The following is a 26,451-nucleotide window of genomic DNA, read 5'->3' as shown; positions in this document are numbered from 1 at the left end:
TCAATGAATGTAAACTGAAAAGACGCAAACCCCCCACTGCACATCAGCAATAACTTCAACAAACCACCTAATACCTGCAGCACAAGGACTTTTATGATAATTTATGAGCATCAAAAGTTGTACATCTTTTCAACAAAATATCTGACAGCATGTCACTGTATCCCAAACGACTAAAATGATATAACTAAAGCAATGTCCACTTTGCTGAGCGAGAGCGTCTTCCTGTTAAACTGAACAGTCACATCATTGATGACATAAGCATGCTCAGGTTAAAAAGGCAAAATGTAGCGTGTGAGTGCAAGCCTTTGAGGGAGAGGGGAGGGGGGACAATCGCACTTCAGCACGGATCAAGGTAGCTGGACCTAGTGTGAGTACACCCTTAGAAAAAGTCAACAGAATCGGCACACTGCCACTGCTGCTCTCAAAAGACAATTTAATTGAGGTCACCTGATGAAGAAATTGTAGGTCGAAACGTTGTCCAATGAAATAAAATACATTGTAAATAAAGAGCTAAAGTGGAAGTGTGCCGATTCTGTTAACTTTTCCTATTGTGTTTGGCTTGATTGAGCACATGCCTTTAAGATTTCTTGATCTTTCTAAGATGTCTTTCTTGATGTATAACTAACATCACAAATACACACTGCACACAAAAATGATGTTTGCTGCTTGTTTTAACTACTTATTTAAAATGAGCTGAAACAACGCAATTCTTGAGTTTTTTGAGACAAATGTATTGTTTTTTGTTCAATCCAATTAAATATTTAAAAACAATACATTAACTTAATTGATTTGTGTTACGGCAACAAGAAAGAATTGTGTGGAAGCCAGCCTTTTTTACAGTGTGGTTAGACGACATGTTGGCTTTTTTGGCTACAAGTTGCAAACTCGCCTTACTCATTGTTGACTAATAATTGTAGCACCAAAGCATAAGTTATACAGACATTTATAGTCTTCAACCACATTTTCAAGAGTGAGGGAACTAAGCAATCATGACTCTTGATCGCAAATCAAAATTGGGAGTGACAATTTACAGCCCTGACAGACAGGTTCAAATTGAATCTTCTATTGCTTTCCGTTCAGCAATCTTTATGCGTTTCATTGTATTTTCAGGTATATTTTGTTCCAGATACATACATTTTACTCCTTAAAACGTCTATATATGTTTCTTATTGTGAACTGTTTTAGTCTAGCCCTTTGTTGACAGTAAAATAAGCTCTGATTGGTTGTTCAGAGAGCAGGTACAGCTGGTCAAGAGCCAGAATTCCTGCAGCACTGAGTCACTGAGGGATGATAGCTATCTCTTGCTGTCTCTCTCTCTCTCTCTCTCTCTCTCTCTCTCTTGCTCAACCCGCTTCTATACAGCACAAACACAACCTGCTCCACCCCTCCTTTCCCTCCGCCCATTTCTCTCATTCAGGCACACACATACACACAGCTGTCAGGACACACATGCGCAAGTGCCTGCATTTCCCCGGCAGCAGCTCTCAGTACAGCAGATCGAGAGCAACAACACTGGATCTCCGTTGCCGTTCTCATGCTGAAAATTTAACGATGTGCTCCATTATTTAACCATCCGTGCGCTGCTCTCCCAGGCTGAGCGCCGCTGCTCGCTTCAGTGCCATTAGTGTTTCGCTGAGATAAAAATGGATATCTATTATGGGATTCACCTGCGGTTTACCTGCTTTTCCACAATCATCAGCTTAGCAAGTTGGAGATTTCTGATCGAGGATTGATAATCTGCTGTTTTGCATCTAGGTTTGAATGATTCAACACAAACGTTTTGGGTTTATTTATTTTATTTGTGTGTGTGTGTGTGTGTGTGTGGTATTGCTTTGATATTAATGCTATTCTTTTCCCATCCAGACGAGAAGGAAGAAGGAGTCTTGGGAAGCCTTCCTCTTCTCAGCTTCAAGATTGGACCGGTCCAAACATCGGACAGCATCACCCGCAAGTTTGCCTTTAAGGTTAGTGCATTATTTGGTCAACATTGTTGGGTCGAGAAATTGAAGGAATGACAGGTAAACATGGTGTTTGGTGACAGCGTAGGTCATATGATCAGAGGAAACTTTAAACGGTGTCTGAATTAATCATGATCCACTAACCACGTCTGTGTTTTTAGTCCAAACCGTTGAATCTATATTTACCCTGATTGCGCACCCACATGTGCGGTGGACTTTGCATCTTCGGACGCGTTCTCAAGTGTGTTTGCTCACCATGTGCCAGAAGGACAAACATAATGTCAGATTATATTTCCATCAGGATTCAGCTGGCGCTCGGGTTTAAGTACATAGACCTTTAGAACATGTGTATATAACAAGAGTAAATAGGCCTGTGGTTGAACTCGGAGGATGTTGTTGTGGTGAGTTATCATAATTTTGAAAATGAGATTACGGTCAGCCTGTTTGCGAGGCTTTATTCGATTAGACAGGGTGCATGCTGGGTCGAGGTGTTTTGAGTTGTTTGTTGCTGTAACATACGACTGTAGGTGTGCTTGTGGAGAATGTCAGACCGTTATGTGTTTGGTAAGAGTGTTTATGTCTCTTGCCTGTGGCTCCACGGGGCCCCTGAGGGCTGGGCTGGGGATGCTCAAGAATCTGATGTCGTGTCTCTGCAGGTTTTGCTATGTTTCTAGTAAAACTACTTTTTTATAGCACCTGGGTTTTAAACTGACCAATAGGAAGGAGTCTTAGGCGTTGATGACCGTTGACACCTGCGTTTAAAAGATTGAATAAGGTTTGATTTGTCTGAACTGAGTTAGCTTTGTGCATGTATTTGTTTATGCTTCAAGCATTATTTAGAATTAACTTAAATATTTGGCTATATTTTGAATTTTAATAATAATTGAATAATTTGGTTGTATTGTGTATATTAATTTTAAAAATAATACTTTGTATGATATTGGAGGAACTGGTGTAATAATGGTTTAAAATCTTTTTTTTTCTGTCTTTTTTTTTATTTATTTATTTATTTTTTCCCGTTGCTTCTGTTTTGTTTTGTCTTTATAATTGTTATTGTTTTCTGTATCGCTCTGTGTTGTTATAAGAAAATAAAAATATAATATTCCAAAAAAAAAATAATACTTTGTATTTAATATATGCTTTAATTTTGTATTATAATTTTAGCGTTTAAAACATAAAAGTATGTTATTTAAATGGTATTTATATGTAAAATATCTTTTGGTAAGATTGTTTTATGATTACAAAATCTGCATTTGTTTACATTTTTCATACATATGTCTAAAAAAAGTTATTTATTTCTGCGATGGCAAAATTTAGTGATGAATACAAAGAGAATTCATTTGAAATTATTTTCTATAACAATATAAAAACATTTTCAGTCACATTTTGATTGATTTAACACATCCTAACTGAATAAAAATGTTTTTTTTCATCATTTCTTCATAAAATATTGTATTCTTGTAAAATGTAATGACTCTGACTCTATACTGTACATTTGAAGTTACAATAAATGTAGTATATTTATTAAACCATAAACTATATATTAAATACATTTACTTGAACATTGTTGATTTAGGGACATTCTATATTTCCCTATGTAGTTAAATTCTGATAAACAACTGCTGTATGTATATCATATATTATAATGCAGGGTTTGACAGTAAGGACTGCCCGGTGGTCCGGGACGCTCTGGACAGTAGACAGGATCATTACTGGCCCATTAAAGTTTCCTTTGGCTGCGACTGTTTGTCAATTGCGTTCAATTGTGTGTGTCTTAGTGTGTTTTTACACCTAGATGTTTGTTTCGGAACCTGTCTCGTTTGCCCTGTTAGCGCTGTTCGTTTGGCATATGTGAATTCCGCAATCACGATTGGATCCATGCCAAAACAATCGGTCCAAGATTGCCTGAATGAGATGCTCTTGGCTCGATTAAAACGAACTCAATCGTTCGTTTACGTATGTAAGATCTAATAAAGATTTATACTGTAGGTATAGTGTTTTAAATTATTATTATTATTATTATTATTATTATTATTATTAGTGTTTCCCAGTACTGGGCTGCAGCTGGTAGAGGTTCCACAGTGTAAAACATAAGCTTTAAAAGTTGGCGATTCATTCTGCTGTTGTGACTCCTGATGAATGAAGTTAAAGAAAAATGAATGAATGAATTATTATTAGTAAATACATTAAAAATTTACTTCTAATGTTTATCCCCTGTGGAAACGGCAGATTTAAGAGACACCGCCATCACAGTTTCCCATAAACTCTACTGTCTACTGTCTACCTATATATCCATGTGTTTTTGAAAGCCTATCCAGAGCTGTTCAGTGTCCTACAAAAGCGAGACGATTTCATACTCCAGAGTTGTATTTGCAGAACAAAGCAAACTATCAGTCACAGGGATCCAGTGGCCTCTCGCATCTGCAGCCTGAGGCCAAAGGTGTGCAGTTTGTCTTCAAAACACCATATATGATTTAAAACACAATCCATAGGAGAGTTTCAGTGTGGCGCCACGTCAGCACTGTTTTTATGACAGTCATAATAAACATCATGACACCATCATGCATGTCACATTATATCTCTAAAAATATATCTGAGTGTACGTTTTGAACTTATAACCCAGCTAGGTGTTAATAATTAACCAGGAAATAATGAGATGTGTTCTCTGTGTGTGTGTAAGGTGTGTTTGGTCAGCCATTCTTCATTTTCATCGACAGTGAACGGTTACATGGATCATGTTGCCTTCACAAAAGAAGCTGAAAGGTGTCTGATGCAGAGCATCTTGCTCTGGGTTCTTTTACTCAGACTCTTCTCCTGGAAGTGTTGCCAATTCTTTCATTAAACCTTCTCCAGTGTGTGAGGATCAGAAGTGTAGATGTTCTTCGGTTTCATGTAGAAGAGAGTAATACTTTCTGGCTCTGCATTGCTTCAGGCCTTATATCTATGTGAGTGGATACTTGGATACATTTTGGAGGGAAAATCAGTTCCCAGAAGTACAGTAATTCTGCTAAATTTGGACATTTGGGGATTTAAGATTTGAGTTAAGGCTTGTTAATGTCAAGACCAATAAGTAAGTGAACTTTAATACCAATTGGCATTCTGTATATTATGCGCACTGCAGTGTTGTTGGGTTAAATTAAACAGCCATAACCCCCTGCAGCCCAAGACTGATACTCACTGAAGCTAAGCAGGGCTGAGCCTGGTCATGTGGGAGACCACATGGAAAAACTAGGGAGCTGTTGAAAGTGGTGTTTGTGAGGCCAGCAGAGGGCACTCAACCTGTGGTCTGTGTGAGTCCTAATGCCCCAGTAAAGTGAAGGGGACACTATACTGTCAGTGAGTGCCGTCTTTCGGATGGGACGGTAAACCGAGGTCCTGACTCTCTGTGGTCATTAAAAATGCCATGGAACTTCTCATAAAGAGCAGGAGTATAACCCCGGTGTCCTGGCCAAATTCCCTCTATCGGCCCTTACCCATCATGTCCTCCCAATCTTCCCCATCCATTGAATTGGCTCTATCACTGTCTCTCCACTCCACCAACAGCTGGTGTGTGGTGAGTGCAATGGCGCCATTGTCCTCTGGCCGCCGTCGCATCATCCAAGTGGATGCTGCACACTGGTGGTGGTGTGGAGAGACCCCCCTCATGATTGTGAAGCACTTTGGGTGTATGGCCATACACAATAAATGCGCTATATAAATACACATTACATTACATAACATTACATTAAATTCTTCAGCTGTCGAAAGTTGGTGGATTCTGATTGGCTAGATTCTAATTTATCAGCTCAAATAGACTGAATTTTCTGTTGTTTGTTCTGTTGTATGTTTATGCTATTGATTTCACGATTTCTATCATTACTTATTGGAACCTTCTAGTAATAGTTGTTGCCGTTATTGTGAATAGGCATGAGTAAATACTCATGAATCTGTAAAAATAGTCAATCTGTCATTTAGTTTGTTCATTTGGTACCCTTACAATGTAAATAAAGTAAAATGAAGACTGGTCTGTACATAAATATAGAAATGAGTTTAATTCTGTGTAAGACTATATGATTTTCGCTTTCAGAAATAAGACATTGCTAAAAAATGCTTATATGTTTTAAGAAACTACCTTCAGCATTAAATTATTCTTTGTTCGCCACCAAATAATTAAAATAATTTTGTGATTAACAGGGGTAGACTTAACCACTTAGAGGGGTAGGCTTAGAGCCTCAGGGAATTAAGGGGCTGCGACCAATGCTATGAAGCCTGTAAAAATAACATAGCTTTTTTTTACATTTATTTATATGTTGTAAAATCTATCTATAATCATTAAGATTTTAACGTTATTACTTCTTTTCAAAACCGGGATCCCACATGAATTGTAGAACGTTCCTTCCATACTGCATGCAAATATTAAAATCTAGTCAATCACAAAAATGGCTAATTAACTGTACATATAGTTAGTTTGTGAACTTAATTGTGAATTTATTGTATTTTACATTAAGAAGATAAAGGTGTCGGCACAATAGCCAAGTGGTTAGCGTGCCGATATATGGTGCAGTAGCACATCAGGGCATCACGAGTTCGAATCCCGGCTCGAGGACATTTCCCTACCCCAACCCCCTCTCTCTCTCTCCAACTTCGCTTCCTGTCCTAAATACTGTCCTATCTAATAAAAAGGCAAAATGGCCAAAAATACAATCTAAAAAAAAAAAAAAAGAAGAAGAAAAAGGTTCCACTTAAATTATATTTTTAACATGCAGTTTATTTAAATAAAAAAAAACACAAACAAAAAAACCCCCAAATGTACAGAGAAAAAAATTATCTATAGAGAAAGAGAGCATTTGAGTTTTAATGCTATGGCCCCATACCTCCATACCTGGAATTGCTTAGGGCCCCCAAATCACGAAGTCTGCCCCTGGTGATTAAAAAAATTATTGGAAAAAAATATATAAAAATCTATTTGTTATATCTCAAGTGACAATGACAAGCTAAACAAAAATAAGGACTAAATGGTTTGATCCAGAACATATAATGCAAGTGTGAACACACCCTCAGAATACTATGTTCATTTTGGTTATTTTTCTGTCCCTCCCTTCCTCTTTCTCATTCCTACTGTATGTCCCAGTATAGAGCTGCTGCATTATTCATGAGCACTGGTTGTGTAACTGCAGTGTGGTTGGAACATTTTCAGCCTCAGATTCATGTTTTCTCTGAGGAATGAGCAGCGGAAACATGAAAGATCAGGAGGTGAGTTTGTGACTCACGCCATCGGGCTTATAGCTCAGAAATCCTTTCTGGAGGGAAAAGGCCAGGTGACCTGCATGTGGGCAGCACAGATATGGCCAGACAGCTTTCATGTAGTTTGTAATCTGCTTGTTAAGTGGTGATGTATGGAGTATTGTTTCTGGATTCAAGCTTATGCTCATTTGACTTGAGATAACGCCATTTTATCTTAATCCTGGGAAACACCATATTACGACAAGTTACATTGTGTCGGCTGCATCTGGCCAAGTTTGAAGCGAAAAGCTACACGTGAACACACTGAACAGATGACAGTTGAAACTAAAATGAGAAAATATACATTCTGTGTCATCGTGAATGGATGTATTTTTCCACACCTGCAGGTGGCAGTATCTGTATTCCACAAAGGTAAACTGGAACTAGTGCTGCACACATACAATCTGCAAACAAAGTAGTAGGGCTGGGCGATATTGGGCGATAAATAATCACAATACCATGGATATCACTGGATATCAATAGGTATTAAATATTTTTAACAATACATTTAGCAATATTATGATTTTTTTATTTTATTTAACCACTTTATTTTAATTTACCGACATTACTAAGACAAATAGTTGTAATAGTCAAAAACAAAAATATTTAAACCAAATATCTCATCTCTTTTATAATAAAACAAACATAAGTGTTAAAGAGACTCTTAAACTTGATAAATAAAATGTTACAAAGCGTGTGCAATGGTAAAGGTAGATCAACATCTGTAAGGGGTCTATAATAATGATACAGTAAACCTCAAACTCTGTAAACAAAACAAATTATGATAATCAAATCTGAGCTCTTAAGTAAAGGAACTAGCCATCATTATTCAAATACATACTGCAACATTACAAACTGTGAAGTTGAATGACTACATTACCCCTATGATAAAAACTCTCTCAGATGGGGAGCTAGTGGCTGGGACGCACAAGAAAAGAAACCAAAAAGCCACTCTGGCGACATCCTTGCTTCCTTTATTTACAATCTCTTCACTGCTGCTAGCCATGACACTCATTTTTGCATATGACCTGAAGTGACAAGTTTGTGTGAGAATTCCTTGACCATTTACAATGTGCTTTGCACTCGCGCTCCCCTGGCGTCTCTCGTTACTAGGTGAACATTAACCATTTCTCAGAGGATGACAAAGGGACAAAACATTGCTGTAGCTCCGAGAAAAGTAAAAAACACTGCAGTGTTTGGGTGTGCTGTGTTTGTTCGAGGTAATTAGTCTGCCGTTATTACTGAAATGTGTAAATTCAGATTGGCTAGTTCTACTTACATGTATTGCAGTGCATTCGCGCATTCAGAAAAGTTTAGATGTTTTTCAACTAGGTCTGGCTGGAAAATGCGTGCAGTTTACGTGCGTGCCACTTGCACAAAATGTGCACGTCGCTCCCATATGCTCGTCGTGCAAGTCACGCGCCTCCATTGGAAATGACAAACTTACACCCTAAGCTTATTGGCATTGCATCCAAGGCGCTCGCTCACATTTTAATAAAACTATAGTGCTTCATACCGAAACTACGTACAGAATCTTTTTTTTAATCGATATTGACAATGGTGTTCAGTCATAAATATCGATACCGATTTTATCACCCAGCCCTAGAGTACAGAGAGTTACCAGAGTTCATCCGCTTGTGCAAATATGTCTGATAATCCAACACTATCTCAGGGCAATTCGTAACTTTATTGTTCAGTGGCTTATTCGTATGAATTCGTAAGATGTAATTTATACAATTTAGCACGATTTGCTTATCCCCCAATGATGGTTGGGTTTAGGGGTGGGGTTTGGTGCCACGGCTCCTGTTTGAAATTTTTTTGTATGATTTTTGTACAACTCAACTCGTATAAATTCCTACGAATTAGCCACTTAACTGACAAAATGTAAAGTAGTTAAGTTTCCTCAAAGATCAGGCTGGTTAATCTGATAACACATAACATTTGCAAATATTTAAGAAATGTGATAAAACGACAGCTGCTTTGTGATCCATCTTTTTTTTGCTTGGTTTATCACTTCAGTTTCTGCTCTTGTGCTCTGATTTGTAGCTTAACAGCCAATCAGAGCACTCTCTTTCACTGACGGCCAATCTACATGCTGTCTCTGTCTGGTGTGAGCCCAAGAGGTTCTGCTTGGTGTGTGTCCCCATCACTATACTGGAGCATTAGGACACACACAGACGCAGTGTGAGCACCCCCTGCTGGCTTCACTAACACCACTTCCAACAGCAACCAAGTTTTCCCATGTGGTCTCCCATCCAGGTATTAACCAGGCTCAGCCCTGCTTAGATTCAGTGAGTGACCAGTCTTGGGCTGCAGGGTGATATGGCTGTGATCTTATTCTTTTTACAGAATAAAGCCCCTCGCTCTTATATAACAGCCCTCCACTTCACATTGGGCTGCTGATAAGCCTGTCAGGCTTTATTTTGCAATTTATTTTCAATGCTTATATGTACATTATCCCTTACATGGCATCTGATAGAGGGTAAAACTTAACAAACAGGTTGAATCATGATAGACATGTTTCTCTATAGTACTTTGGACCACAAAAGGATGTTTTTTTTAGCCAGTCTGGCATCCTTACCTGTCTCTGCAGTGTCTGTGGTCAGTGCTTGGTTCACTTTGTTCTGGTTTCTCTGTCCTGGCGAGCAGGACTGAGGTGTTTCTCTTATCAGATGTGTGGACTTTGTTTGTTTGCTAACTATGAAGTGCACATCAGAGCTTTCAGAACAGACAGGCACAGCGTGTGTTTGTAGAGTACATTCGTAGATGGAACACACACACCCAAACAGACATGCACTCACACACAGCCCTGTATGACGCCTAGTTATTACAGGTTTCTGCAATCCTTCATTTTGCAGCTCTCCCCCATATTTTTGCTGTTATTTGAGCTCAAGCTGTTAACTGCTTTGTCAACATGTTGGAGATCATCAGCCTTCAAAGCCAACTTTGACCTTCCTGCAGTGTTGTTTGTGCATTTTCAAGCTGCTTGCTAAACACTGTACAGATGGATTTTTTTTTTGTATAATTATTTTTTTAGGGGTTTTCACCTTTATTAGACAGGACAGTAGAGAGTATTGACAGGAAAGCATGGGGAGCAGAGAGAGGGAAAGGATTGGCATAAGACCACGAGGCGGGAATTGAACTCGGGTCGCCGTGAGCACCGGAGTACATGTGTCAACGCACTAACCACTACACCACTGGCGCCGACAGATGGATGGCTTTTAAATGCAAATAATATTTTTGTAACTTAGTGGAATAAAAAGGTAAATGATAAATATAAGTGGGTAGTCAACAAGCCATATTCATTCATTCATTCATTTTCTTTTTGGCTTTATTAGTCTCTTTATTAATTAGGGATCGACACAGTGGAATGAACCGCCAACTTATTCAGAATGTTTTACGCAGCGGATGCCCTTCCAGCTGCAACACATCACTGGGTCTAGAAGCAATATTTATTACAAAATTTTGTGTAATGATATAAAAGTTAATATTTTAGACACTGTCCTTCAAGTTTGTCTCATTATTATTATTATTAATATTAATATTAATATTAATATTAATATTAATATTAATATTAATATTAATATTAATATTAATATTAATATTAATATTAATATTAATATTAATATTAATATTATTATTATTATCATTGGTTATTTGAAATGAGTTTTAATATAAATATTTAGTAAAATAATTGATAATTAAATGAACAATTAAATAATTAATTTACTTACTAATACATTTTTCTCCTTGTTGTTATTGTGAAATTGTTTGTACAGAGAAATATATATTAGATTTTGTTTAAATACTTAAAAACATAATTTAAAACATGTATTATATGTCAAATATTTAATTATTTATATTCTAGGTAATAGTTAATATTTATATTCTCATTATTATAGCCCTAGATTACATATCATATTTCTGTTGACTGCTGACATTTTTGTATTTTGACAACGCAGTTTGGTGTCACGCTGTTCTTTTCCGCAAACATGTTTATCTAAGATCATGCTCAAGTCTGGACTCCAGGATTGGCAAATGTAGGGATCAAAAAGTATAGAGTTATTTCAGCTCTGCGTGACTGACAGCATACAACAACTACCTATGTCAAAGAGAGACAGACAAACAAACAAAGACAGAGAAACCTGTCATTTCCATATGTGCTGAAGCCTGACTGTCTGCTTCCTCTAGTGTCTCTCACTCCAAAACAAGCTGGTTCTGTGCTTTTACACTGAATTCACACCTGCTGTCCAGTGAAAAACCTCACGCTCAAATCCACCACTGACTAACCGCTGAACTCAATCTGATAAATATAAATCTCAAACTCTAGCTGATTTGATTGAAACTGAATTGTGTGTTAAAATAATACATGAGAAATATGTAATGTAAGGGAATCATTATTATAAAAATGACAATTTGCAAAATTTAATGGATGTTTTGAAATCACTGATTTATTTGAGCGCACTGCATTTTTAATAGCTGTTTTTGTAAGAGCTATGAAGTCAGTTGAGTCATTGTTATTCTGAGCTAATTATTTAATGATTAATGTAATATGTATATAAATTAAATAACAGATGTAATTCAGTGTGCTGCATTTTCGAAATGTCGCTGTTGTTATTATTAAAGACTGCCTAATGTTTAAACGTTAATGCTAAACGTTTCATTTTAAACAGTTTTTATGGAAAGGATAAAAACCAGTTAGGTCATAAACCTTAATTTAATTTAATATAGAAAATATTTAATTTCATATACTGTTGAAGTATATGAATTTCTGTTTAACGGATTTAATTTTTAATTTTCTCAACAAATTTCTAAACATAATCGTTTTAATAACTCATTTCTAATAACTGATTTCTTTGATTTTTGCCATGATGACAGTAAATAATATTTGACTAGATATTTTTGAGACACTTCTATACAGCTTAAAGGCTTAACTAGGTTAATTAGGTTAACTAGGCAGGTTAGGGTAATTAGGCAAGTTATTGTATAACAATGGTTTGTTCTGTAGACTATCAAAAAATAGCTTAAAGGGGCAAATAATATTGACCTTAAAATGGCTTTTAAAAAATTAAAAACTGCTTTTATTCTAGCCGAAATAAAGCAAATAATACTTTCTTCAGAAGAAAAATATTATCAGACATACTGTGAAAATTTCCTTGCTCTGATAAACATCATTTGGGAAATATTTAAAAAAGAAAGAAAAAAATCAAAGGGGGGCTAATAATTCTAACTTCAACTGGATATTATGGATTTTGTTGTTATATTTTATATTTTACTGTTTAAAAATAATTTAATTAATAATTTCTTTATTGGGTAATAATATACAAACAATGAAAAACAATTGGGCCCCAAACCATTTTATTTCATTTCATTTTATTGTCACCTAAAAATATTCCTTAATTAACTGGTTCTGTATTTTGTAGTTCACATGGTGTTTTCTGTTTATCTTCACTTGTGAATTGCTTTAAAGGACCTTGATCTCTACTCTGTCGATATTTGATGTTGAAAATTCAACACTGCAGATTAACTAAGTGACTTTTACTGTGGATATTGTGTAAGAAATAATATAGAGAGAAATTCTGTCTGTAAAAGTCTGTAAAATAAAAAGTACTGGCGGTTTATTATCAGGTTTTTGTACCATAACTTACACAGAAACACAGATAATATATCACTTCTACTATTAAAAGTGTCAACAAAAGTCACTTTTTTTGTTAACATTAAAAGCTTTTGGAGAAAAGATAAAGATCACATAATGCAATTCAAAAGCATAGAACAGTGAAATGAAATGAACCGCCAGCTATTCTAGCATATGTTTTATGCCTCATTCACACTAGCAGTGACTTAATCTGATAAAGGGTGGCAATCTGCTGCAAACGCAGGTCTGTGTAGGTCTACAGCAGAATACAACCGGCCTCTGCAGGAGCCAGCCACTACTCGAACCAGCAAACTTCTTGCTGTGAGGCGACAGTGCTAACAACTGAGCCACCGTGCCGCCCCATACGGAAAACTGTTCATTAACAAATATATTTTACAGTGTAGGTCAGAAAGGGATTCACCAAAACAACAACAAAAAAAGAACAAATCCCCTCTAAATCATAGCACCATGCTAAAATATTGTGCTGTGAAAACCAAGTAGTGAAATCTCATAGTCAAAGGACATAACCTGCACTGACTTTCTTTCTTGCAGTTTGGATAAATTATCTAACATTAATGACAATAAACCGACCCTTTGGGGCATTCGACCCTCAAGTCTATAGTGTAAACACAGTCCTCTATCACCACTATGAGATGTACTGTCTGGATCAGGCCTGAAAATAAAATATTTTTAATAAGCACTCGATCTAGCAGAAGACTGTACAGCTTGACCTTCTTTTATGAGCAATAAAAAGCCAAATGACTGTGAGTTTTATCAGATGATCTGCCAGTCTGCTGTGTTTCCATCACTTTCATCAGCAAATGCACTAAACAAGCGCCATTACAGTATGAGATCCCACACAGAGCATGATGATAATAGATATTTTCCGGGTTTTCTCAAGCGTAGGCTTATTTCCTCAGGCTAGATACATAAAAGTGATCTTTTGTTTGAGTCTAACTGAGCACGTGGTATTGCTGAAGATGATATTGAGCTCCTGAGAGAACTATGTGTGATATTTGAGATGACAGACATTTACAATTAGGTCAGATTGAAGACTTTGTTTATATATACAGTTGAAGTCAGAATTATCAGCCCCCCTGTTTATTTTATCCCCCAAGTTCTGTTTAAAGGAGAGAAGATTTCTTTCAACAAATTTCTAAACATAACAGTTTTAATAGCTCATTTCTAATAACTGATTTATTTTATCTTTGTCATGATGACAGTAAATAATAATTGACTAGATGTTTTTCAAGACACTTCTATACAGCTTAAAGTGACATTTAAAGGCTTAACTAGGTTATTTAGGTTAACTAGGCAGGTTAGGGTAATTAGGCAAGTCATTGTATAATTATGGTTTGTTCTGTTGACTATTGAAAAAATTATAGCTTAAAGGGGCTAATAATTTTGACCTTAAAATGTTTTTTAAAAAATTAAAAACTGCTTTTATTCTAGCCGAAATAAAAAAAAAAGGACTTTCTCTGAAAGAAAAAATGTTATCAGACATACTGTGAAAATTTCCTTGCTCTGTTAAACATCATTTGGGAAATATTTAAAAAGAAAACGAAAATTAAAGGGGCTAATAATTCCGCTAATAATGTTCACATGAAAAAAATGTATTACATTTAATGACATTAAAATTCATTACATTTTATTTTGTATTGAATGTTTTTCTTTAATCTTAATATATTTTATTTTTTAAAAGTAATTTTTCATTTTTAAGGTGTTTTAATATTTCACTAAACATCAAAGTGGCTTTATAAGAGATCAGTATCTTCTGAATGTTTTCTCATATTTGATTTTCCTATTATTTAATTTAAACATATTTTATCATTTTAATATTTTATTTTTATCTGATTAACTCTTCAATTTTTAACTATTTAATACTAATAATTATTATTACCTTTTCCATTTCTTTTGTACTTTTTATTATTTTATGTGAGATGTTTCACTTCCAAGGCCAGCGAAGACAGGCATTCACAAATAGGTCATAATTAAGGCTTGACTAAATATAGTCCTGCTCTGACACACTGTGAGAGGGAGGTCATTTCTTCTCCCAGAATTATGAGGAAGAAAAAGAGTCACCCATGCTTGTTACTTTAAGGTAGTGAAGTACTGTGGTGGTTAATAGGTGGTTTGTTAAGACAGATCAGTCTGATGTGTAACACTATACTGTGACTTTAGAGTGTGTGTGGATTCTGGCAGCTTCAATGCACCTTTCAGAAAATGATCCACAAGCATTGCAGTATCACCGAAACCAGTTTATACTGCAAAAAGGCCTATGTAATGTGATAGTTCACCAAAATATGATAATTATGTCAACATTTACTTTGTCTTGTGTAGTTCCAAACATGTTTTTCTTTTGTGGAACATAAAAGGTAGAGTTTAGATTATTTTATTTTATGTTTACCTTTTAAAAACATACTTATATTAAAACTATATTTTTACATTTTTATTTATAACTGTATTGTTATTTGTTAACTATATCATTTTATTTTATTTCAGATATTGCTTATTTTATTACATTTTAATCAATTTAGTTTATTTAGCATATTTTATTACGTTTATTGGGTGTCATAGTGGTGCAGTGGGTAGCACGATCACCTCACAGCAAGAATGTTGCTGGTTCAAGCCTTAGCTGGGTCAGTTGGCGTATATGTGTGGAGTTTGCATGTTCTCCCCATGTTCGCATGAGTTCCCTCCGGGTGCTTTGGTTTCCCCCACAGGTCCAAAGACATGTGGTATAGGTGAATTGGGTAAGCTAAAACTGTCCGTAGTGTATGTGTGTGAATGAGTGTGAGTGGATGTTTGTCAGTGATGGGTTGCAGCTGTAAGGGCATCCGCTGCATAAAACATATGCTGGATAAGTTGGCAGTTCATTCTGCTGTGGCGAGCCCAGATTAATAAAGGGACTAAGCCGAAAAGAAAATGAATGAATGAATTACATTTATGTAAATTCATATTTGTTAAATGCATTTTTTTATAAGATTTTAAATGCATTGGTGCAATTGAATAAATGTTGACTCACTAAATGTTGAATAAATGAGAATGAACGGTCTCTTTAAGAGGATGGCATGTTAAAGTTTATTACATTCCTCTTCCAAATACTTTCTGATTAAACAGTCTTCAACAGTAAGTCATTTAGTAGTCAAATATCTCTGAATAACAGCATCCCACGACTACACTATGACATTATAATTGACTGCTCATGGAGAAAACCTATGAGCTTCATGTTACCTTTTCACATTATAATATTAACACTAAGAATCATTCTATTAGTGACAGCTTGACAAATTAGCACCAAATAAATCATGTCATTTCAGTTTAACAGGGTTGACTTGTCATGCTTCCTCACAAAATAACGTCAAATACTTTTTACATTCTGCTGAACACCTTTGACTGCTGCACTTGATTTCTTTTCTTAAAGGGACACTACACAAAAATACTAATTCCGTACCCATCTTCCATTTTTTTGTCCGTTCAACCCAAAAGAAGATATTTTAAATGTCTGTATTTAATGCTGTGGTTATCTGTGAGACTGAATTTAACTGAAGGAGTTTGTTTGTTTTATTATTTATTTATTTATTAAAAATTTGGAAACTATAGAAGTTAGTGGCTCCCTGATTCCAAATTCTTTTAAAATATCCTCTTTTGTGTTTGGAACAACTTGATGGTGTGTAAATAAAAAGTACAATATATGACAGTGAGTAAACAAAGAGTACATTTCAATTTTGGGTGAACTATCCCTTTAAAGATGCATTTGAAGGTTGGTTAAACTATAATGAAGGTTTAAATGCTGCGTTAAAGTTAAACAAACCTATAAAAATGCCAGCTCAGGGTCATTTAGTAATAATCCGCATGCACAGGAACAATGGCTTCTCTATAAAATCAAATGCAAACAGTAAGCACAGATTCTTGCCAAGCCCTGAAATGAATCAATAGCGCAGGAGGGTTTGACAGTTTCCTCAGGGAGAGGTTCAATCAAACCAAACAAGGCTCTCTTTTGGCAGGTACGAAGGTACGAGAAGGACTTGCGACAGATTTTGTGCCAGATTTATGTAGGTCGTTCAACCTCCGCAATGCGAATGGCAAAACTTAGGGCAAACTTTTGTTTTGGTACTCTTCTTCGTGACACACTTGTGTGACACACTTGATCATATCAGCTTCAGAAGAATTTAAAGCATGCAAACAAAAAGCAGTGAGTAGACAGGAAATTAGTGCTTTGATTAGAGATGTCCTGATCATTTTTTTTTTTGTCAGATTTGAGTAATTTAACATTGAGTGCCTACTGATACTGAGTTTCAATCTGATACTTTTTGTTAGTGCACTATGGATTGCATTATTATTGTGATCTGTACTCCAGCAACTTTTTATTTGTTCTGAAAAGTTTAAAATATAATTTTATTGAGTTTTTTAGTACTTCAACCTGATATATTGTCTGGGTTGCTCATGTAACAAAACAAAACAAAACAAAACAAAACAAAACAAAACAAAACAAAACAAAACAAAACAAAACAAAACAAAGACAGGACAGGACAGGACAGAGCAAAACAAAGGGAAACGAAACAAAATGAAATGAAACAAAATAAAGCAACGTGAAGCGAAACTAAACTAAACTAAACTAAACTAAACTAAACTAAACTAAACTAAACTAAACTAAACTAAACTAAACTAAACTAAACTAAACAATGCAATGCAATGCAAAACAAAACAAAACAAAGCAAAGCAAAGCAAAGCAAAGCAAAGCAAAGCAAAGCAAAACAAAACAAAACAAAACAAAACAAAACAAAACAAAACAAAACAAGGCAAAACAAAACAAAACAAGGCAAAACAAAACAAAACAAGGCAAAACAAAACAAGGCTAAACAAAACAAGGCAAAACAAGGCAAAGCAAGGCAAAGCAACGCAGGACAGGACAGTACAGAGCAAAACAGAGCAACACAGAACAAAACAAAACAAAAATGAAAATAAAACCCAGTAATGAGCTGCCAGTTCTTTTTCTTTTATTTATTATTTATTTGTATTGTTTCTTCTGTGCAGTATTTGGTTTCAAACTATTAATAATGTCAATAAAAATAATGTTAAAGTGTAAAGTACAATTTTTAACATAAATTATAATGGAATTTAAAAAAACGTGGAAAAAAGTAAGGAAAAAAAAAAAACAAAATCAGAAAAATATGGTCTCAGAAAAAGCTCAAATAAACTACAAGTCAAGAAAATTTACATAGAAATTAATATTAACAAACTGAGAAAACATCTTCATCAATTTTACAAAACAAATTCCCACAATATAAATGTGTCAGGGGACAACAAAAGTGACAAACCCGACTAATGTTTTAATGTTAATTGCACAATTCGTCAGATTATTAGAGCTAAAAATATTTAAACAACGAGGAACTGGGAGGATAAAGGAATCAAAAAACTCACCTTTCAGATCTCAGACCACAATAAAACAAAAAGCAGTTGGATTTTTTTTTATTTTTGGGGTCCTCTAACACATTTCCATTGTAGTCTGCACTATTTGGAGAGTGTTTCTGTGCTTGCATGTTTCTGAGTGTGTTTTTTTTAGCTTGCAGTGCATTTGAGCTCTCTCGGCCACCATTGAAAATGAAGCAGAACACTTGTTATTCATGAGTTACAAAAAAATGTTTATTATGTCGATAATTTGGACTTTTTGAGAATTTTTGGCTGTTCCTACCAACATAAGACTGTGGTCTAGGGTCACATATATGTACATTTGTACTGTAAATTCTGTACTGTAATGTATAGTAGCATAAACATACCCTGCTCAACAGGTTTAGCTAACTGTCCTATGAAACGGTTAACTATTAAATGGTATGAAACTGTTGTTGGCACACCCTGCGATGACTAGTAGTGAAGTTTATCATTGTTTAAAAGGCTAATTGAAAGGATTGGCACTGGTGAAAATGCTTAATTACAGCATTATATTTTTATGGTTAGGTTATTATAGCTTCCAGTCAGTGTCAGGTGGCATCGTTTGAAAAACACACCCTGTATGTTTCATCAAACGCTCATGACTGTTATAGTAATAAGAGGTTGTGTCATGAGCTTATTAGCAATAAATGCCATTGAAATGACAAAAGGTCAACAAATACTTTGAATGTTGGTATTGAAAATGTTTCTGTAGTAATTTCTTGTATTTATTGTGTTGTTATAATGTGTACTAGTGTTTTATGTGTATTTGTTTTAGGTTGTTATGTCATACATGGATACAGTAATATAATTGATAAGAATTTGATTTGAAAATGGATGTGTTCTTTGTAAAAATAAACAGTTGGAGTAAAATATATTCTATTTTATTACTATTATTATTATTATTAATATTATTATTATTATTAGTAGTAGTTGTAGTTGTAGTAGTAGTAGTAATACCACTACTACTACTTCTACTACTAAAATATTATTATTATTAATAGTAATAATAATAATAATAATAATAATAATAATAATAATAATAATAATAATAACAATAATAATAATAATAATAATAATAATAATAATAATAATAATGAATTTTTACATTGTTTTCGAAAAAAAAAATCTATTATTTCTTTTGTAAACATATTTTTATTGATATTAAGTAATTAACATGAACATAAACATCTTTATTTAGTAATTTCTTTGTGGTTGTTTACAGTGAATCAAAACAATCAATGTACTGTTTAACTTGGCTCACAACAAAACAGTTTCCCACAGTTTACACTATATTATTCTCTATTGCCCCCGTGTGGTGAATTTGTTTTACTGCAGTGTTTCCAAACATGTTATTCTGTCTAGCTTTATGTATTCACACAAAGGTTTTACATTTTCAAGCTACATTTTCAAGTTTTTTAATATTTGAATTCTCAGAGCAAATTCACATTTCTACTAACTGCAATTTTTTTCCCAGGATGCTAATACACACACTATGATCACTCTTTTACTATAAACTTGTCCACATCAAGCCCACCTGCTTCTTTATGTTTAGTCATCCTTATGTAGTGTTTTCTCCTCTGTTTCCAATATCTCTGAGGGCCCCTGAGTGACTTTTCTCCATTGTGTCGTTGAGCCACGTTTAGTAGGTATTTCCGAGCACCTCTCTTTGCTCCTGCATCTGCATGACAAGATCCGATTCACCTGCTTGCGTTTCTACCATGAGCATGATTATGGTGACAGAAGTAAATGTGTATCTTTAAATGCCTGCATAAATATAATAATAATAATTATTATTATTAGAGACATAATTAGAGAAAGTAAGTCCATAGGTCACAATAGATCAGTTAATAATGTAATTCAGGGGGGCCCAAACTCGGTCCTGGAGGGCCTGTGTCCTGCGTATTTTAGTTCCAACCCCAATTAAACACACCTGAATCAGCTAATCGAGCTCTTTCTAGGTATTCTAAAACTTCCAGGCAAGTGTGTTGAAGGAAGTTAGAGCTAAACTATGCAGGACACTGGCCCTACAGGACCGAGTTTGGACACCCCTGATTTAATTATTATATTTGTACATTTAGTTATTATATTTGTGAATCTAATCTGCATGTCCCAGCCAACATTTTATAATAAGTATTGCATCATTTTCCCTAATTAATAATTAATGGATATGACTTTAAATAAAAATCAAGGCATTGCATGACTGATTTGTTTGTTTGTGTGCTCTTAAAAAAGACATAAAGAGACCAAAAACGTCATCATTTACTCACCCTTCACTTGTTCCAAAATTTGTTTTACTTTCCTTTTCCGTTGAACACAAAAGAAGATTTTTGAAGAAAGCTGGAAACTGGTAACCATTGACTTCCATTGTATTTGTTTTTGCTACTATGAAAGATGATGGATACTGATTTTCAGCTTTCTTCGTTCAACAGATTAAAAAAAAAAGATTTGGAACTGCTTAAAGGTGCAAAAATAGTAAACATATTTTTATTTTTGGGTGAACTATCCCTTTAAGTTGTTTCAAAAGAAAATATGTTTTATATGTATATCAGATTTTGTTAAATCTGAGTGATTCCTGTCTCTCATTGAAGTCTGTTCAGCCAAAATTGATGATTGATGCTTCAAAATGTTCATAAAATCCAAATATATATATATATATATATATTTGTATTTAATGTATCAATTTCAGGTAAAACATTTAATTCAAGTCTTTTGAAGACATATTGGATGACAACAAATCTTGAACATAAAAAGAAGTTCAAACACACCAGCGTCACTCACCAGAGCAAACCTTATTGGTTCTTTAAGAGGCCATGTGAATAATACATGCAAATACATGCCTTGTAACAGACAAAATTGAATCTCATTGGTTTTTCATGCCATAATTTGAATGCTGCAATGTTTATATATGCCCATTAAAATCTAAATTAAATCTGTTCATTATAAAAAGAGATTGTGTCACTTGAAAAGATTTGCATTAAACCACTTACTGTAGGTGGATTTATTTTTTGAGCTTCTTATGAACTTTTTCATAAGTGTCATAGATTAGGGTGAACTACGGAGACCCGGAAGGGACGTGATGGTGGTGGAAAAATGGGTGGAAGAAAAAAAAGGGTGAGAGGAAAAAAAAACCCTGTTCTCTTCCTGTTCTCTTCATACATATCAACCCTGCCGTTTTTGCCAGGATTCTACCATATTTTACCGTTCTATCCCACTATCATCTTGTCATTAATTATTTTCTCATATTTCTGATATATTTTAATCTTGAAAGCACACTAAAATTAATATAAAATGTCTAAATTGACTTTCTTCCATTAAAGCTGTTCGTCGATCATCGTCATTCGAATGCAACCTCTGAATCAGTGAATGCATGTATAAGCGCTGACTGACGGACGCGCTCCGTATGATAAACTGATCCCAGATCAGCTTCTGTACACGCTATTTGAAGAAGAGCTAAAGTGCAGGACAATGTAGTATTTGGGTCTTAAATGAGCACAAACAGTTACTAAAGTAATCGAATGCTTTCATTATAGATCTGTGCATTCTTAAAGTGACACCTCTGTTATCAAACAAACGAGAGATTCATTTGCTGCTCTTCACTTGTTTGATAACACTTTAAATAGCGTGTACAGCAGCTGATCTGGGATCAGTTTATCATACGGAGGGTGTCCGGAGCGCTTTTATATTAATCTCAACGTGCTTTTAAGATTAAAAATATCAGAAATATAGGAAAATACTTAATGATGGGATGTTAGCCGGATAGAATGGTTAATTACAAGAGAATCCCGGCAAAATCGGGAAGGTTGACATTTATGAGGTAAAGAGGAAGTGTTTGTAGAAAAACAGTTTTGCGAGGGAACACAAAAACTTAATATATATTTTCTTTTAACTCTGGGGTTTTTTTTTATCCCACCCAGTTTTTTTTTCTTGAACACATTTTTTTCCTCCACCATCACGTCCTTTCTGGGTCTCCGTTGTTAACAGAATTTTCAGTGGATGGACAAATGTATTTATTTATTTGCTGAGGGTGAGTAAATGATGACAAAATATATTGTTTTGAGTGAAATAACTCACTATTATGCCAAATAATAATGCAGGCTGTTTTACCTGTGCAGTGTTTTGCATGAGCTCTGCTGGGTGTTTTGCATGCTCTGTTGTTCGTGTGGTATCAGGTTTACAGCTACACACACTTGCACAATGAGAGTGACTGGAGGACAGTGCATAATTTTCTCTTTCTCTCTCTCTTTCTGTTGCAGGTGTGGTGCGAAACAGAGGAAGAGGAGGAGGAGGAAGAGGAAAGTGAGGATTTAAAGGGCAGTATTGCGTTCTGTTTGCAGGTTGAGCACGCAGGAACTCGTACTTATTACTTCAGTGCAGACAGCCAGAAAGAGCAGGAGGAGTGGATCCAAGTCATGAGTGAGGCTGCAAGGGTCCACATCCCAACTACACCCAGGTACACACGCACACACATACACACATTTATGATAATATACTCTAGTCCTGCAGGATATTGACAAAATCTGACATTGCAATGTTTTGTTTTGCCGCAATATATCTTGCGATATGAATATAACTTGACCAGATGATTTGAATATCTCTATTTGGAAAGATTTCATTCATTAAGATCAACTGGGATGATCAAGTCACTTTCTATGGAGTGGATCTGCATAAATTATAATAAAGTTATTATGGTGTTTTAATGTTTTAGTCTAACAATATTCAATACAGAAATTGAACAATCAAAATAACATGGCCATCAGTATGTATAAATAATCGGTATAAATATAAGTATAAAAAGTAAGTAAAATAATCAAAAAATTATCATATTTATTATTGTTTATTTTTTAATCTTTATTAAATAATTGAATCTGCGATGTGACTATTGCAGATACACACATTGCGATATCGATGCTCAAATGATATATTGTTCAGCCCTAACACACTCTTATTTACACAGTATTTTAATATTGCTCTATAATTCCATGCGTGTTCAATACAAACTCAGAAGGCGGAGATTAATGTCAAAAGTATTAGTAATTTATTAAGTACAAATTTATAATTCGATTCACAGAATTCTGATATCCCCAATGCACTGCAAGAATTACATTCAGGAGGTGTGCAACAACTTTCAGTTCCTGATTTGCGCTTGTATATGCAGCTGATATTAACAAGTGGAGTTAAGTAAAATTCATCACTTGTCAATCATTTTCCAGTCCTTCGTTGGCCGCACCCATACATACGTCTTCTTTCTTAACTAATTCTCTGCACAACGTCAAAAGCACAAGACTTTTCAACTGCAAATTCTGTGTTTATTTTCAACCCATCTCTGCTCTGCTCTGCTCACAAATGATATTTCGCTGCGGAGCTCAAGTTAATTTTAGACAATCAGGCCTTTGCATTTCTATCAGCTTCATCTACTTCTGCAAAAATGCTTCATCAGTATGCAAGGCATATAACACTCAAGAGAAGAAGTTTGATTAATATTTCACTTTAAGCAATACAAATACAATTGTTTAACCTCCTAGGGCTTGAGTGTCCACATACGTGGACAGCACATTTTAGCTCTTAAGTGGCTATTTAAAATACTTTGAATGTTTTTATATTTGTTACAGACATACGGTGTCATCCTGCAACTGTTTTGCCGCATATGAAATGTCCCAAACACTATTTTTAACTGTCCAAAATGGGAAGAAATTTTGTTTTTACTCTCTGATAGTATATAACATAGTAATGCTATGTTATATATGCATTAAAAAACATTTAGGAAGAAGTAAATTCGGACCACGAGTTCATATATATGGACATAATTTTTCTCAAAAAGTACATCATATGAAAAGATGATACTTAGATTTTTATTCTAATTAGGTTCCAATAAGCCCGAATAGAAAAGAGAAATAAAATATTATTGTAAAAAAACACATTAGGCCTTAAGAGACTAATGAAAAGAAAATGAGACAAAAGTAATGAAAGATATATTTCAGAACAACAGAACTTGGTTTTGCATGTATAAAAGGCTTGACATCAAAAAGCTGAAATAATTGGGCTAAAATGAATTCTGTCATCATTTACTCACCCTCCACTTGTTTCAAACCTGTTTGTGTTTCTTTATTCTGTTGAACACAAAAGAAAAAGAAAGCCATTGACATCCATAGTGTTTTTAAAATTCATATTGTGCATGTCAGTGGCGGCCAGTTTCCAACACTGTTCAATAGATTAAATAAGAAAGAGTAAATGAGTAGAGATGTGCTGTATCTGGAATTGCTTCCTATACCATCATTCATTATTCCTTACATTAGTTTACTTGAAGGATTGAAGAAAATGACAGAGTGAATTTGACTACTCAGTGTACTGGAAGGGATGCCATTTTGTTTGAGATTTGCTGGATAAGTCTCTCAGATTAGATTTTCAACTTCTTGGTGAGACCCTGTGATAGTTAATTAATACTTAGCGAGCTGTCTATTAGTAATTAAACAAAGACGTTTAATTTCTGTCATGTACACAGTACAAACGTGACTTTTATTTTATTTTATTTTATTTTATTTTATTTTATTTTATTTTATTTTAAGAGCCACACAGTGTGAGGATTGTGCTTTAGATGCCATCTTGAGATCAAATGTGGAAATTCATTTGGCACATGAATTCTCACAGTGCATTATGGGGCTTTTTAAGCTGTTGATTCCACATGGGTTGTAGACTGGTTATTACTTTGCAGTGTAGGATTGATTGAGTGAAATCATAATGTCCACAATGGTCTTGGACACCACTAAAAAGCTGCTCCCTGAAATAGGGAACTATTTGAGGGTATAGGGGTGATTTCGGATGCAGCCATGGGGTCCGTTCTTCGTACCAGCAGCGTAATGACATCATCTAATATCCAGTTATCCACGTGAGCAAAGTTACATAAATTTCATAGGAAACGGTTTGTTAAATATGATGCGCAATAACTTTTCAACTTTGTTTTGGGCTGCAGGATTAACACTTTCATCTGTTAAGAGTATTTAGCAATTTATTTAGCTTTACAGTTAGAGCAGATTTTCTTTATTAAAGTAGCCATAGTAGTATTATAGTAGCCAGTTTCTTGATCAGTGTAAAAAATTTATTTTAAAAATAGTTTGAATTAATTTAGCATCACAAAAGCATTTTGATAGTGGTATAGGTGTCTGCAACTTTTGTGAAGCATCAAATCACCGACATATTAGCTGTCAAAACATGTGAATGACTGCATAAATGTATTATTCCTTAAAAAAAAAGTCACATATTGTGCGTCTATTCTTATACACAAATTGTACTAAAGCGATTGTACGCGTTTCTATCAAAAAAGTTCAATAAATTATACATTTTCAATAAATTTCCTCTGTAAACCACCAGGTGGCAGTCTTTGTATTTCTATTTCGGAGTGCAGATTGCATAAATTTTATTAATATATATTTTTTTACTTTTAAATATATAGTTAAAACATTATATTTACTATTTTCCCAAGTGTATATAACTGCTACTGTAAGAAAATATCTGAATTCGGTACATACTTTCAGTAATGTCTTTGCTTGAACTGACCCGATCTAATCCTGTTTATATGAAATAAGCCTGCTCCCGAGCAGGTTTGAGCTACCAGGGCTGTTGCTATGACAACAACTCAGATGAGTTTTGAAGAACAAATGATCTTGGATCGTGTCAAATCGTTAATATCCAAATCCAGCTAACTGAGTAAAGATGGTCGCACACCAGAAGCGCCACTCGGCGCAGCGACACGGCGCGCACATGACAGTTAAAAGTATCACACACACGACGCGCACATTCGCATGATATTTAACATGAAACTAATCAGATGGCGCAGCAGAAAAATGAACAGTGTCCTGAGTCGTGGCTGGGCGCTGAGGACAGCCGCCGACTTGTGGCACTGGTGTGTGTACCCTGATAGAAACCTATGTTTAGAATTCTGAAATGTATGGCCGAGCGGCGCTTCTGGTGTGTGACCCCTTTAATCCACGTACAAAGAACGGATCCATGGAGTAGATTTTCATTTTTGGGAAAACTATCCCTTCAATGGTATTGGAGCAGTGATCATTGACCATTGCTCATCATGTGACCAGTTTGCAAAAAAACAAGTATATGCAAAAGTGCATCTAATCCCCTAATAAAATCCCTATTATTAATAGAATTTATAAT

General features: G+C 34.9%; 1 protein-coding gene across 7 annotated transcripts in view; it reads left to right on the top strand.

The window, feature by feature from the left end:
- plekha6 (pleckstrin homology domain containing, family A member 6) overlaps positions 1–26,451 on the top strand; it is a 179,336-nt gene that overhangs the window by 109,343 nt on the left and 43,542 nt on the right. For 6 of the 7 annotated variants that reach the window (XM_056468258.1, XM_056468256.1, XM_056468255.1 and 3 more), the window contains 2 exons: positions 1,864–1,964; positions 22,542–22,738. In XM_056468258.1, coding sequence (XP_056324233.1) covers positions 1,864–1,964; positions 22,542–22,738 — 298 coding nt within the window. The remainder of the gene's footprint in view (positions 1–1,863; positions 1,965–22,541; positions 22,739–26,451) is intronic. The other variant, XM_056468260.1, reaches the window with a different exon arrangement.

Source organism: Danio aesculapii, chromosome 11, assembly GCF_903798145.1.
Source record: "Danio aesculapii chromosome 11, fDanAes4.1, whole genome shotgun sequence".
Classification (NCBI taxonomy): domain Eukaryota; kingdom Metazoa; phylum Chordata; class Actinopteri; order Cypriniformes; family Danionidae; genus Danio; species Danio aesculapii.
Note: the sequence above shows the minus strand (reverse complement) of the source record. Positions and strands in the feature narration are given on the sequence as shown.